At 37.1% G+C, this 16,822-nt stretch overlaps 1 protein-coding gene across 1 annotated transcript in view; it reads right to left on the reverse strand.

The window, feature by feature from the left end:
- TM7SF3 (transmembrane 7 superfamily member 3) overlaps positions 1–16,822 on the reverse strand; it is a 38,789-nt gene that overhangs the window by 15,639 nt on the left and 6,328 nt on the right. The window contains exons 2-7 of the mRNA XM_077170375.1: positions 14,013–14,167; positions 11,065–11,215; positions 6,824–6,944; positions 5,889–6,060; positions 2,609–2,786; positions 124–210 (exon numbers count right to left, since the gene is read on the reverse strand). Coding sequence (XP_077026490.1) covers positions 124–210; positions 2,609–2,786; positions 5,889–6,060; positions 6,824–6,944; positions 11,065–11,215; positions 14,013–14,167 — 864 coding nt within the window. The remainder of the gene's footprint in view (positions 1–123; positions 211–2,608; positions 2,787–5,888; positions 6,061–6,823; positions 6,945–11,064; positions 11,216–14,012; positions 14,168–16,822) is intronic.

Below are 16,822 nucleotides of genomic sequence, written 5' to 3' on the forward strand. Positions count from 1 at the left end.
CAAATCAATGAAGATAATAGAACAAGTAACTGCTTACTCTCCTTACAGGGCATAAATTTCTCAGCAGCATTTAAGAAAAGAGACCATGACTTATGTAAATAGCAACTACATCATATACAATACCTGTTTTCCAGAATCTGTGTCCGAAGAAACAAATGAAGAGACCAAGGAGGGCAAAAAAAATGAAGAACACTTTGGTAGATACTTGTCCTAAAAATAATGAGAACTCAGTGGGTGGTTCATTCCATTTTATATTTAACACTAAAGTTTCATGAAAATAGCAAAGAGAACTGACTGATAAATTCCATACATGCATATTATAAATTTAATTTTCAAAAATCCTTCCTATCCTTAAGGAATTAATCAACCTAAGGCAGTGAATACCATTGACTGCTGATAAAACAAAAAGAGAAAATGGACAACATATGCTTCCTGACAAAGGTGTACAACACTATGATATATTCTTGAAGAGAGGATGAGGGGAAGAAAAGAAAGAAGAGAGGGAGGAGGGAGAGCACACCTAAAACCAAGGGGGCGGTAGGAGTCACAGGTTAGAAAGAGGTTTAGAGGCTATTTAAATACTATGTGTGGACCTCATCTGAAATCTGATTCCAAAAAAAGGAAAAACAATTGAGATCATTGGAGAAAGGCAAACACTGGTTGGACATATGACGCTATTATGGAATTATTTTCAATATCTTTATTGTTTTAATGACAATGGTTACCTTTTTTAAAAAAGCTGAACTTATTTTTAAGATATATATATATATAGAGAGAGAGAGAGAGAAATGTTTGTGAGTAAAATAATGTGCCAGATATTTGCTTTCAAGTAATGCAATAATAAAAGGGTAGAGAGGCAGAGAAGCAGGTAGGAATATAGCTGAAACAAGACAGTGGCCATAAATCAATATTGTTAAGGCTGGATAATTGGTATGCGGGGATTCACTGAAGTTTTCCATAAAAAATATTTAAACCCAAACACACATTAAACAAAAGAACATGTATGACACTATATGTCATACATGAACAAATTATTACTAGTCTTCCCGATTACAGATATTGCTTTGGGAAAAAACACTGCATCGTAACTAGTAAAGCACAACATGCTTCATGATGCCAAAAAAATCCCTAATCCCAAGATCTTTAATAGGTACAATATAAATGATATGACTATTCAAAAGACACAGCTTATTGAAGAGGAAAATGTGATCACTAAATTCACCATCCTCATGATTTCTCAGACACAAACACGAGAAAACAAACCCCGTAAAAAAAACTCCAAAACACCCATATAATCAAATGTGAAAAACGTTGCAAGCCTATTCCAAAGCAAAACACATCAAAATGCTTAAGAATGCTGAGAGGGAGATACCATGAAGACATAAATTTAAATCAGAAACAAAAGATAGAAGCTAAGAGTTTGCAAGGCATAATGCAGAATTTTATGTCAGCTTTTCTGAGAATGAAGAGTCTGAAAAAAAGAAGACAGAACAAATACAAAACCCCACATTCTGCTTCTTTCAGAGCTGTGGATGATTATCATTACAGGATTCAATCTTTAAGGAAAAAATATAGCGTTCACCGGTGCGATTTTTTTTTTTTCAAATGAAAGTGTGGTGAAGGTTTCCAGCAAATACAATCACCAAGATAACAAGGTTTTCCCACCCAATAACACTGGCACACAATTCCTCCATGACATCAGCTAGCAGAGAGGAATTAGAATCCCTGACCAGCACACCATGAGGGAAGGAGAGAAAAAACCACACAAGTAAAATAAGAGAATAGGACAGAAAAATAGGATCAGAGCTCTCCTCCTAAATTCAGCATGGAAAGAGAGAGCTTTCTGATTAGGAGGGGCTCTGAGACAAATGGCTGAGGAGGGTCAGGGAAAGGGCTGGAGGAAATCGGACAAAACTCGGTCTATCAGTCAAAAATAAAGAACTCACATCTGCCTGAGTCTTTAACATTTTATGTCTCAAGGATCTTACGCATGGCATTAGTAAGACTGGGCCAGGTATGGCTCTAGCAGAAGAGAGGGAATTCTAATCCCTGGCTCAAATGCGAAGAATAGATTGTATTCTTTACTGCTAAAACAAGCAAGTGAGAGATTGAGAAACAATATTTACCTACACTCAAAGGAGTTCCTCAAAAGATACTTAATCTAAAAGGAAACATAGTTCCTTCACAGTGGAGAAAACCGGCAGACACTACTACCCAAGTAATTCCTTCTGATACAGGCACTGATGACACAAGCGAGATGGGTATTTATGCCAAAACTTCCCTGGCCATGCTCAGATTTTTTTTTCACCACTGCTTATCTTCCTTTCCTATTTTGTTTTTTCTTCTTAGCACTTACCACTTTCTCACATATTGTATATTTCATATATTTATCTTGTCTTATCTTCCCTACTAGAATATAAGCTCTATGAGGACAGATATTTGGTCTCTTTTGTCATTTCTATCTCCCTAATGCCTAGAACAGAGAGTAGAATAAGGTAGCAGCTCAAAAGATATTGGCTGGCCGAATAAACAAAAAATAGACATATTAGTTGATGTAAATCTGCAAAAGCAAAGAAGAATTTTTCAAGGTTGAACTCATAATACTCACCAAGGGAAAAACAATTGTTCTCCACTGCCTCAAAACTGCAAGCATATGTGTGAACAGGAACATAAGCAGCAGAGGTATTTAGTAATGGGTCCCAAACAATGACATTATAAATCACACCTTGTCCCCGCAGGGAGGAGAAGTAAACGCTTGTCTTATCATTGGCTGTTAGAGTTACCACCTAAAGCCCAAAAGAATGCATCAGTAGTGTTTAGAAATTTTTTAATTAAAAAAAATAAAATGCTGAAATAAAATGTTCCATTATAATCAAACCTACATGTGATACTAAATTATGATATTAAACAATTCTTATTGAAAATATACACCAACCACTTAGCTTTGTCATAAGACTGTCCCACACAGAGTGTATGTTAATATGAACAAGATCGTATACAAAGTGTTTCTAAAGTTTTTGTAGTATTAAATGTTAATGACAAATAAAATAAGATACAATAAATGCCACTTAATTTTTTTTTCCTTTTTTTTACTGCTAGAGTTCAGCGTAAGGGCAGGAAACATGGAGATCTTGCTCACTAACTCTTTTCCTCAGTACCTGACACACAGTAAGTGTTCAATAAATGTCAGACTATCACTACTAGTTACAGAGACAATGAAGAAAAAGTTAGTTAACACCTCATGTAGGGTACCCACTTATTTTGATCTGAAATAAGAATACATTACACAGTTTTGTTATGTAGTAGTCCTTAACTTCAATAATTCCTTTTTAAGTGCTATTTTTTTAGATAGATAATACATATAATAGAAGAAACAAAAACCCTATATAACCATAATAAATAGATATGTTGCTATTAATGAGAAAAATAAAATATCAGAGTTTCATAAATAAATAATTATGATCCTTCTAGAAGATTTCCACTGCTTAAAAATATTATTTAGCCTTCAAAAATAGGTTTTCTGGGCAAAGGATTAGTTAAATTCAATAAAATGTTATTACCAACTATTTTCCCATATGTTTGAAAAGTTTCAATCATACAGAAAAGTTGAGAGAATAATACAGTGAATACCTCTATGCCACCACTTAAATTCAACAGTTGTTAACATTTTACCTTATTTGCTTTCCTATCCCTCCCTCCCCTACTATAGGTATTTTTCCTACAGAACCATTTGAAAATAAGTTACAGACATCATAACATTACATGTCTAAATATTTCAGCATGCATGTTCTAAAACAGTGCTTCTCAAACTTTACAGCCCATGAATTACTGGGGTATCTTGTTAAATGAAGATTGAGTCTGTAGGCAAGGAGTGGCACCTGAGATTCTGCTTTTCCAAAGAGCACCCAGTGAAGCCAAAGCTATGCATCCATCCACCACAATATAAGGAGCAAGGTACTAAGAATAAGGATATTCTCCATTCTCCTATAGAACAATACCTAAGCTCACCTAAGAAAATTAATAATTTCTTATCTAAAACATGGTCCATATTCAAATTTTCTCAAAAGTCCCTTTTCTTCCCTCCCTTAACCGAGATTTTAACTTTCATGTGTGGTGTTTATTTTCAATTTCTGTTAATCTAGAACAGTCCCTCCCACCACCCTCTTCACCCCCCACCGACCAGCCACCCAATGACTTGAAGATATTAAGTCAGCTGCTTACAGAATATTTCACATGCTCAAAGTGTCTAACTTGCTCCTTTGTACCCCTTAATTCCTATAAGGAGGAAATCTAACGGATTCAAGTTAAACTTTTCTTTTATGTAGAATACTCCATAGGTGATGGTGATTATTTCAGACTGCATTACAGAATCAACACCTAATGCAGACTAACCCACTATCAGTAAAGTCAACTTTGACTACTTGGATAAAGGGGAGACCATCAGATTACTCCACTCTAACTACAGTTTTTCCTTTGCAATTAAAATTAATCTGGGGGTGATACCTAGGCATCCTGGAAATAGACTGTCCCCAACAATCTTTCACCTGATAATATTTGCCTGAATTATTTCATTGAGGACTGCAAAAACGGTGATTTTCTAATTCTACTATTCCTTCCACTTTTTTTTGGGTGGGGGGGAGGTTTTTTTTTTTTTTGTATGCCATATGGTGGGTGTTCTGGTTTGAAAGGTGCCAGAATGCAAAATACCAAAAACGAAATGGCTTCTAAAAAGGGGAATTTATTAAATTGGTAGTTTACAGTTCCAAGGCCTTCAAAATGTCCAAATTGAAGCAAGTCTATAAAAATGTCCAATCTAACACATCCAGGAAAAGATACCTTGCTTCAAGAAGGCCAATGACATTCAGGGTTTCTCGCTCAGCTAGAAAGGCACATGGTGAGATCTACCAGCTTTCTCTTCAATGGCTTCCCTGGGGCTCTGTCTGTTCTGTTGGCTGTTGGTTCTGGTGGCTTTTATGGCTCTAAAGCTTTTCCCAAAACAGTTCCCTCTTTAAGGGCTCCAGTAAGCAACCCCGCCCCAAATGGGTGGCAACACCATCTCCATGGAAATCATCTAATCAAAAGTTACCACCCACAACTGGGTGGGTCACATCTCCATGGAAACATTAAGAAAGATACCACCCAGCAATAGTGAATGAGGATTAAAGGCCATGGCTTTTCTGGGGGTACACAACAGATTCAAACTGGGACAGTGGGGGTTACATTTAATTATTTTTCCATGTGAATATCCCATGACTGTAGCACCATTTGTTGAATTTTTTTTTTTGGAAGTGTACAGTCTGGGAATCAAATTTCAATGATGTGCACAGGAATTGCCTGGGGGTCTTATAAAAATGCAAACTCTGATTCAGTGGGTCTGAACTGGAGCCTCAGTATCAGGATTTTAACAAACTGTCAGGCAATGTCCATGCTACTGGTCTGCGGTGCACATGCTGAGTAAACAGGATGGACAAAGTTTCAAAATCTCAGAGAATATTTAACTCCAAGCTTGAGACTTGGAGTTTGGGTCCAAATTGTAATGCCTATGTGTATCTCCTTGAATAGTTTTCTGTACTTTTTTTCATAACATATCCCTTTACTTGCCAAAAAATTGTATCTAACAATTATGATGATACATAGAAAATTACCAGCTTCTTTCATACCTATTTCAAGAGTTCAAGGTGGCAACTAGGATTTAACGTAATTTAAATGCTTCTTCTCAGAGGCCACATCACTTTGTGATATCACTAGCAAAAACTCCCAAGATGATAAAAAGAACAAAGTGACAATCCCAAGAAAACAATAAAGATACTTCCTGCAAATGCCTCCCTTTCTCAATTTCTAACAACATGTCACAATCTAGCCATTCCAATCATGAAAATCAGATTTACCTTGATGGCATTGGCCTTCACCTGAGGCACCTCAGCCATCTTCTGCAGATGCTTCAGCAATACCATCTCAGTAAGGTCATTCTCAGGAAGAAAATACTGATAGACATCATACTGTAGCCTCCACCTGGAGTCCTGGTCTGTCCCGACATCACACGGCAGAGGGCCTTTGTCTCTAAAGTCAATCAACAAAATGAAACATCAATGCCTTGTGGTGCAAGTCTCAGCTATAAAAAAGGAACCAAACGCTCCAATTTCACACTTTTGCAACAAGTCAATCTAATGGTCTGTTTACAAAGGCAACAATCAGTATTCTGAGAGGCACTGTGGTTAAATAATCAGATTCTGATGTCAGTAAGAACTAGAACTCAGCTTTGCCATTCGTTAGCTGTGTGCATGTGGGCAAGTCTCTTAATTCAATAACCTCTAGAAAACCCTCTATAAAATAAGAATAATTGCTCAATCTTCATAAAGTTGTCAGGATAAATTACAAAGAACATACAGTACTCAGCCCCGTGGAGATGCACAGTGAGCACTCAAATGTTAGTGAAATGTTAGTTATCATTATTATTAAAGTAGAAACTAAGTCAAAATTTTAATTAAAATAATAAAATCCTTACAAAAATATGTGTCTTTCAGGGCTACAGAATGTTCTTTACATTTAAAATTCTTAACAGAAACTAAGGTGCACTTCCAAGTTCATAACAAAAACTCAATATGTGGCTCTTCAAATAAAAACCAACCATAAGAATGGAGAGGAAAATATTAACAATCAATAACAGCTTAAATATTAGTAACAATGTTTAAGTTACACTAACTTAAAAAAATTAAACCAAAAATTACTAAGGAGAACCATGAGTTTTGAGTTCATTGAATCTACACAGCAGCTATTCATGAATTTTCTAAAAGCAATTTTAGGAGATGGGATATAGATATACCTCACATAGCCCAGGTTTGCTGGGGCAAATTTGATCATCGTTTCAAAGAAATTATACTCCAGATAAATGTTGGGATCAATATCCAAATCAAACTCCAAATTACAGCCTCCAGGGAGAGGATCTAGATGAAAAACAGATAAATTACACAACAAAGAATTCTTATACATGCAAATCACACTAATAAAAACAGAACTCTACTCTTACAAGAATGTCCCATTAAAAAGTTAAATATTTGTCGGAGATTCTACATTTTTATCACCTCATGATCTGAGGTTAAAAAGGTAAAGTAAACTGAGGTCAAGGGCTCTGAAGCAGAATCGGCTTTTTCTGTAAAAAGCCAGAGTAAATATTTCAGGCTTTGTGGACCCTATGGTTTTAACTGCAACTACTCCACTCTTCCCTTGTGGCACATGAGCAGCCATAAACAATATATGAACAAATGGGCACTGGACTGTGTTCCAGTAAAACTTTATGTACAAAAATAGGGAGTGAGCTGAAATCACAACCTATTCCATTCCACTTTCCCCAAACCATCACCATCACAAAATATCACAACCTTGTGGCTGTTTTCCTGTTGCTATGACAGCATTGCTATCTACCAGCTGCCAAATATCCATAACCAATGGTCACTGTCTTATCAAACCTACCTTCCAAACATCTCAAATCCAGCCCCTCTTCTCCACCCCTTCCTCACTGCCTCTATTCAGACCTTGTTTTTTCACTTTGACCCCTCAAGTTATACTGACTGCTGACTCTGCTATGCCCTTGCTAATCCACCCACACCCTGGTCCAAGAATTAGCTTTCTAAGAGGTGAAATGGATCATACCACTCCTCTGCCTGAAAACTCTGTATGCTTCCTTGGGACCTACAGAGTAGAGGACAAACCTTGAAAAATATACAAGGTCCTGAACTCTCTGGCTCCAGCCACACCCATTATTTGCCATTCTCCAAATATACCATCCTTCTTCCACATCTTAACCACATGCATAAGCTCACTGCTTTCTCTGTCAAGAGTACTCAACTTAAAATATTAAGGACTGAGTCTTGCCTTTTTGCTACTGCTTCTCCAAGAGCTCCTTAAATTTTTTATGCTAAAATACTTTCAAACTTATTAGACAGTTATAAAAATAATGCAAACCCCATAAAGAGACCTCCAGTATACCTCTACTGCCCACCCCCCCCATTTGCACAGATTCACCAATTCTAGCATTTTGCCACATCTGCCATATCATTCTTCTATTTATCCGTTCACCTATCTATATGTCTGCATATCTATTCACTTTCTGAACACTTGAGTGTAGGTTGTATAAGTCATGCTCCTTGAATACTTAATGCTGCCATGTACATTTCCTAAGAGCAAGGATATTCACTTACGTAACCTCCTTAAGTACAGCTATCAAGTTCAAGGCATTTAACTTTGATGTAAAGCCTACAGCCTATATTCAAATTTTTGATATGTCCCAATATTATCCCTTTAGGCCTTTTTTCCTCTCATGCTAGAACCCATCCAGGATTGGGTGTTCCAATGAATTGTTATTGTCTTTTCAGTTGCACTTTCATATATATTTTTTTTAATTGTGGGCACATATATATGACAAACTTTCTCATCTCAACCACTTCCAAGCATACCATTCAATGGAATTGATAACATTCACAGTACAGTGGCACTCTCACTACCTTCCTTTATCAAAACACTCTCATTTTCCCAAACAGAAACACTACACCCAACATGCATTAATCCCCCATTTGCCCTCTCACCCACTCCTAACAACCTGTATTGTAATTTCTTTCTCTATGAGCCTGCATACTCTCCCATACTACTTTGTAGTAACCATGTGGCTTAAATTTAATATCAAAATCTACAACAATCTCATTTGCTTTGATACCAACTTAATTTCAATAGTATACCTTGTTTCTATACCTCTCCATGCGACCTTTGCCACAAATTACATATTTATATAGAGTCCAAAACTACTGATTTGTCATTATATTTTATGCACTTGTTTTTAGATCATACAGACAGTAAAAAGTAGAGTTAAAAAACCAAAATACAACAGTATGGTATTTATATTTGCCCATGCTGTTACCCTCACTGGAGATTTTTATTTCTTCATGTGGATTCATTCCATTGCCTATTGTCTTTTCCTTTCAACCTGCAAACTCGCTTGAGCATCTCCTATAGGGATGGTGAAGTGGTGATTAAGCTCCTTCAGCTTTTGTTGACCAGGGAATGTCTTAATCCCTCCCTCTATTTTGAAAGTCTGTTTTGCTGATTTAGAATTCTTGGTTGGCAATTGTTTACTTTAAGCACTTTAATAAGTCATTCCACTGCCTTCATGCTTCCATGGTTTCTGATGAGAAACTGGCACTGAATTCTATTGAGGCTCCTTTGTACATGATATACTGTTTCTTTCTTTCTTTCTTTTTTTTTTTTTTTAACTTTTTCATTGTATAGTATAACATATATACAAAGCAAAGAAATAAAAAAGCAATAGTTTTCAAGCACTCTTCAAAAAGTAGTTACAGGACAGATCCCAGAGTTTGCCATGGGCTACCATACCATTCTCTCAGATTTTCCTTCTAGCTGTTCCAGAATATAGGAGGCTACAAGGCTTAAGTATTTTTTTTATCATCACAATCAACTTTTTTCTCTTTGTGTGTGAAAAATAATATATATATATCATATATATATATATATATATATATAAGTAATACATTTCAAAGCACAGCACCACAATTAGCTGTAGAACATATTTCAGAGTTTGACATGGGACACACTTTCTTCCTCTGTTCACGTCTCATCATTCTTTCTGCTTCCTGCAGACTGATTTTCAGTGTCTTATTTTCAAGTTCACTGATTTTTTCTTCTGCCTGCTGCAATCTGCTACTGAGCCCCCCTAAGGAATTCTAAATTTCTGTTTCTGTGATCTTCAGCTGTTTGGCTCTTTTCATAATTTCCATCTCGTTATTAATATTTCCAATTTCCTTTAGCTCTTTGGGTAGTTTTATGACCTTTTTTTGGTAATTTCCATCAGAATGTCCCAGATTGGTTCCTCCTCATTGATGATTTCTAATGCTTTAATCTTCTCCATTGCCTAGGTCATCAATTCCTATTTCTTTTTATTTTTTTGTGACCTTTTTTTAAACCTGGATGTCTTGATATTTTAATGTATCATTGGGATTCAGACTCCGAGGTATCTATTTCTCAAGCTTGTATCCAGCTAATGTTATAACAAAGATTTTTTTGAATGATAGATGCTATCCAAAAAAAAAAAAAAGAAAGAAAGAAAGAAAAGGAAAACAATTTTCCCAGTCTTTTTAGATTTACCCACAGAAGTGTTCTCCTTCAGAGCTTATGTCCACCATGAGTTTAGAGCTCCAGGTCAAAGCTGTGCATGCATCTTGTCTTGGGCAGGCATTTGTGGCCCTAGGAATTGCCCCATTCACATGGTTCTAATTATGTCCACTTCCCTAGCAGACAGTTTCCTCACAGTCTTGGTGATTCCACTGTGTGTCCTATAACCAGCAATTCCTTGCCCCCGGCAGCACGACTTGACTGCTCTCCCATGGTGTTCTCAGTAAGAGAGCTCTTGAACTACCTTCTACATGCAAGGCAAGTTCTGGCCACCACCAGACAGACTGGGCCAGCTATGTATGTGAGGGTTACTCTGCTCCCTCTGGAATCAAGACCAAGAATCTGTACTGGGTCCATGGCCTATCTCTGCACTGAGCCACTGATGGGGGAGGGGCCAGCCAGGGCCCCATGAAATACCTTTTTTTTTTAATGCAAATTTTAGTGATATATAGTCACATACCATATAATCCATCCAAAGTCCTACCATTTTGAAGTAGCCTTTATTTTAATTCAGAGCTTGCCATGTCACTACAGCCCTCCGACTATTTTCTGGAGTTCTGAGAAAGATGTTTCTACCAGTTCTCGCTGGTTGTTCAAAGCTTTGGAGGGGGGGGCACAGAATGGAGCCCTGAAGCATCTTACTCTGCCATTTTGATCAGGGTGAGACCCTGTTAATGAATAAATGTATCCCCTTAGTCACTACGTGGGCTTTCAATCATCATGCTACTTCTCTGGCTCCCTTGCTATTAAAACCTTTCAGTCTCAATAAATTATACTTGTAATAAGCACTTCTAATAGGACTATAGTTTCCCTGAAATTTTCATCAACATGCCCCGTATTACTCATTCTTCTGGAGAGCAACAGAGTCAAAAACAGAAAAGTTACCTCTTTTTGAATAGGAGAGTGGGACAGCCATGGTCTGGACAGACTCATCATCCGAAGCCTCCAAGTACCAAGTATACGAACTCTGCTCTGGACTAAGAATGAAAACTAGTCCTTTGTCAGTGCCCGTTCCTGAGTTACTAGGAAGGAGATCCTGCAATCAGCAAAAAAACCAGAGGCATTGTGAATAAGGCTGAGCAAAGTATTTAAATTCCAGAGTTGTTCTAGCATGCATGTTCTATACCTCAAAGCAAAAAAGAAAAAAAGCAAACTTTCCTTTAAAAATTAAAGATTTCTGTTCATCTTTATGTGCATATGCCCCTACATACACTCTTTACAAACAGTCTTTGATCAGGAATAGAAGAGTCACAGTGAAATTCCCAGGTTTTTCAACTCAAGTGAATTAAGATTTACTATGTCAAGTGCGAAGACTACCAAGATAAAAACATGTGCTCTGGCCTTGCAGAGTTCACAGTTTTTTTAAAAGATTTTTCCCTTTTGAGTTAACATTGACACATAACAAACTGCACATAAGTATATTATTTAAAAATTTTTGACATTTTTAGACACCAGTGAAACCATCACCACAACGAAGACAGTGACCATTAGGATCACCACAAGTTTCCTGGTGCCTCTTTGCAACCCTTCTTCAAACCCTTTCACTGCACTGCCTGCCTCCCCACCTGCTTGGAAACCTACTAAATAATAAAATGTTAAGCTAAGATATACCAGGTTCTGAGTGTTCTCTTAAATCTAAGGAAATGGGGAGAAGAAAAAAGTGCTAGAGGGGTTTCAATTTGACAAACCTAAGGCAGAATCCAAATATTAATGAACTACAGGGTTGATAGCATCAAAGAACCAACTTTCATGATGGCCCCAAAGAAGCAAAATGCCACCCTTCATCAGGAAGGGGAGAGGAAACAGAAATAATCTCCCTACACAAACTACTCACTTCTAGAGCTACTTGCGATTCTGGTCATCTTCTTCTCCATAGTATAAATACAGTGCAAACTAGAGGTGGCTCATGAGAGAAACTCTTATAATTAAAGATAACTAAGATCCTCTGTATGGAAATCAAGATGCCATTCATCCAGGCCTCTTTTGCCACTTAAATCAATGTCCCTTCATTCATGCTCTATCCCCCTAAGTATAAAAACAGATATTACAACTACATTGTTGAGCTGTTGTCAGAAATGAATTAACCATAAGGAAAAACAAACACATGGGTTTCTAACCAGGGGTCTAAGGATCCCAGAGAGTTTCAGGGGATACCCATGAAATTATATATATATATATACACCTATGCATTTTGCCAGGCAGAGAGTTCTTAATACTGACCAGCATCTCAAAATCTCTAGCCCCAGAAGCTTAAGATCCATTGCCCTAGAACACTGTAGGTATTCAATATCATATAAGTGAAGTGTCTTTTTTCCTCATCTTCCTCTTTTCATTCAAATATTATCCTTGCTGCCATGTTATCAAGGAAGAAGTCATTCATGTGCCATCTTACTATGTGGTCTATGTAAGGGCCTGAGTAGAAGTTTCCTTTTGCAGTTAATGCCAGAAAAAAACTTCTTCTTCCTTTCCAAGAATGCTATGAAGTTCAACAATACTTTGCTTTCTGCCCAGGGTGCAACAAACTCAGGCAAAATCAATGTCTGGGGGTCATAAGACACTGCTAACTCATACAATTAACACAATTACTCCTTCCCCTCTTCCTTGGTCAAACTCTTCTATTTCTAGTCTATTTAACCAAACTTCAAAACCTTCATGGCAGGGACACTGAATCATGTCCTCCACAAGCCACATTCAAGTCCTAACTCCCAGTCTTGTGGATGTGAACTCTTTTGTAAATGGGATCCTTGAAGATTCTATTCAGATGAGACCAAACTGAACTAGGGTAGGCTTTAATCCAATATGACTGGAGTCTTTATAGCCAGAGGAAATTTGGATCCAGTAGTAGAAGCCAGAGGAGACAGAAGGAGACAGACAGATCACCACGTGACAGTAGCAGAGAATGATTGCCAGCAAGCCACCACGAGAACATTACAGACTTCAGAGAAAGTATGGCTTGCCCATACCTTGACTTTGGACTTCTGGCTTTCAAAACTGTAAGACAAATTCCTGGTGTTTAAGCCAGTCAAACTGGTGTCTGCCATGGCAGCTCTGGCAAACTAAGATGCTTAATATGAAAGATAGTAAGGCTAATATCTATAAAATCATGTAAATTAAGACAGGTTTGTTTATCAAATTCCAGAATATTATAATGAGATAGGCCTAGGACAAATTAAAAAGCATAACTTCATAAAGAGTGAAATACATTTTCTGAGTCCAAGAGTTCATTAGGCTAAATATAAATAGATTTGTAAAAAAAAAAGTAAACATAAATGGGAGTTGTTCAATTGCTAAAGCTGAACCAGGGCATATTTAAAACTTTCCAAAGCTAGGATGAAGTTAAGAGGTTTAGTCATGACCTCTGTAACAGAGTCCTTAACACTGCTGGAAGCATTACACTAAGTTGGATGAATTAAGTATTATAATTCTTTTGTTCTCATGAGAGACTCCTAAAGAATTAAGTTGACCTTATAGGGAACTTAGTAAACTTCAACACCAAATTGCTAAATAACAGCAGAAATCCATTAAAATTTATTCTCAGACATTTTACAGTAAGTAAAATAGGTGAAAATTATGAAAAGCTTAACCACAGGAAGAAGGGATTTGGCACAGCACCCCCCCCCCCCAAACTCAGCATTCTACCCCCCCCCCCCCCCCACTTACAGTCAGAGGCTGCCATGCTGGAGGAGGGACCCAGATGTTCACCTCTTGGCCAATCTCAATCACTAACTTGACATGACTCAATCTTGATTTTTTTTTTTATTCTAATGCTTACACTAAATACAAGGCCTAAAAATATGGAAATACTTTTTACTCAAATAATCTTTTGTACCTACCTTAGACAAAGAAACTGTTGTATTCTGATACTGTGAATGTATCTGGAAAATAAGAAAGGTCGCATTGCTTGAAATATGCTGTAAAACTGCTTCCTCTAGAAAGGACTTGTTGAGCCTGAAGTATCTAAATTTCCCCAAAGAAAATTCAAGAAGACCTACAAGGGGAAAAACTTTTCATTATAACATAACACTAATATCAATTTATTGAAATTACATATATAAACATCCATGTTAATTTAATCCTCAGATAAAAACCTTACAGGTAAGATATTATTATTGCCTCTATTTTATAGATGAAGACAATGACATGAAGCAACCCACCACCACTTAGCCAGTACGTGGTGGGGCTGAAAACTCAAAAAAGGGGAAAATATTTCAAAAGATTTGAACAACACTTAAAATGGTGAGGACCTTCAAGGTGCCTGGCTCCCAGACCAGAAAAATTCCCATCTGATAGCAGTGATAAGAATCTGAATTTATGGACTAACAACACTGAGGAACTAATAAGACGAATGTGCTGGTTATTAGCAAATAGTACCATCCAATGATATTCTGAAGTCAGTCTGGAGAGACAGAGGTGGCTTCAATTTCACCCCACAGTTTACCAGCTGTGTGACTCTGGATAAGTTATATATCCTTTCAACCTCGATTTCCTCATCGGTCAACTGGGGATTGTATTACCTAGCTGCAGAGGTGCCCTAAACACTTGCAAAAAAAATATTTGTCGGGTTCCCACCCAGGTGCTTTATATACAGTGTGTGAGCCAAAGGGATTAGGGTAAAGGAAACTTAAATTAAATAAATAAATAAATAAAGAAGGATTCAATTTCAGACATAAAGGTAAACCGTAATGCGTAGTGTTCCAATACCATATATAGGCCTCTTCCATCTGTCTGCTTGCCACCATGGTCTGGATATAATGAACTCATCTTTTGTAGTCCAAATTTTCAGAATGCCTTTCTCCCCAACTACACAGCAGTTCTTTCTTTTCCCAACCTCACTCTTCAATCCACTAAATTAGGGTGCTTTTACTTCTGTGGCCTGCTGTATTCCCCACTCCATCCCCTACCCTATAGTCAGCATATCACTGCATAATAAGCAGAAGAATTCTAAAAAAAAAAAAGCAGAAGAATTTTAAAGTATTACATAAGCACTCTCAGGAACTAAAACCTAAAATAGAAGGAAAAAAAAGGATTTAAATTTAACAGATGAAAAGGAGTTGATGAGAAAAAGATTATAATTTATCCCAAGTCCCATAATAGAACTATCATATATTATTTTAGGAGGAAATTAAGGGTCAGTGAATGGTCAAAGAAAACTCTCCAGACACTAAATAACTCAATAACATGAAAACCAATTTTTAATGTTTTTTTTTAAACATAAATATTTCATCTGAATGATTAGGGAAAAAGAAAAAAATGACTATCAAGAATGGTTAAGCTATGAAAAAAGTCAGAATGGGCATAAACCAAATATTCCTAAAGATTGGGAGAAGGATCAAAAGAGAAAGAGTTGTTGAAACAGAGAAGTAAGGATTTAACAAATGAGTATTACTACTGAATCATTATACTGATATTTCTTTTTTAGTCTCCAGTGTTTTGGAGCAGCTAAAAGAAAAAGCCTGAAATTGTGGAACTGTAACCCATACCAAACTTTGAAATCTGTTCTATAACTACTTGTTAAAACTTTGCAATTTATTGCATTTTTATATATATATGCTATATTTCACAATTTAAAAAAGACGATTAAGCTGTGGAAGAAAAGCCGGATAGAACATACAGATACTCTAGGACTAACACAATGGTTAGTCTCTATAATTTTTCCCTGCACTCTATGATGCTACTGTATTACCTTCATAGCTAATTTAATATTAAAAAAAAAAAAAAGGAACTAATGATGGCGGGAGGAGGTTCTTTGCAGTTAACAATTTAACATCTAAAATTCCAAACGCAAAATGTGAACAGATATAAGGCAGGACAGAATAGGGCATCCAGGCTATGGTCCCTGATTCCTATTCAGTACTGGAGGAGTTAATGCACAACTGCAAACTTCCTAGTACAAAAATTTCCCCTAACGCCCAGAAACTCCCCAAAGCCATAAAGCTTATAAAATCATGGGCCCAAAGCAGACTATTAGTTCAAAAGCCTGGGGGGTCATAAAAATTGTTAAACATCTGACCCATAACAAGCTTTTGCTGAGTGGTAGAATGCTCCCTTCGAGCAGGAGACCCAGTTTCCAGGACCATGCACCACCATCCCACCACCCCCCACCCTCGCCCCTAACAAAAAACAAAACAATCTCCTCCTAAAACAAGACATCTGCTGTTCTTCGATGGAAAATCATCCCTGCAAAACCTCCCTAAAAAGAAGCTAACCCACACCACCGGGGCAGGCGTGTCTCACCGTTGAGCACATCAGAGGTATCACCTTTAGCGTGTATCTCCCTTCAATAAACCTTGCTATTTGCCTTCACTTTTTCTCGCCCCTGAATTCTTTCTCCTGATGAAACTGAAAACCTGGAACAAGGCTTGGCTGACCCTGGCGTCCTCAGAGCTTCGGTTACAGTTGTGACAATGACAAAGATGGTACATTTCCTCCTATTTATATAGCCAGAAAGGCATTTTAAAGTTTCTACGAAACAAAACTCCAGCCAGAGTACAGACAAAAATTTTAGGGAGTGGCTAACAGAATCTGGTAGGGAAGTCTGGAAAATACGGGAATTTATTTATTTATTATCATTAAAGGAAACAAGACACATATTTTCCACATTTTCCAGGCCTCCCCATCAATAAAATTGTCTTTTTTAAGAAAC

Source organism: Tamandua tetradactyla, chromosome 7 (genome assembly GCF_023851605.1).
Source record: "Tamandua tetradactyla isolate mTamTet1 chromosome 7, mTamTet1.pri, whole genome shotgun sequence".
Taxonomy (NCBI): Eukaryota; Metazoa; Chordata; class Mammalia; order Pilosa; family Myrmecophagidae; genus Tamandua; species Tamandua tetradactyla.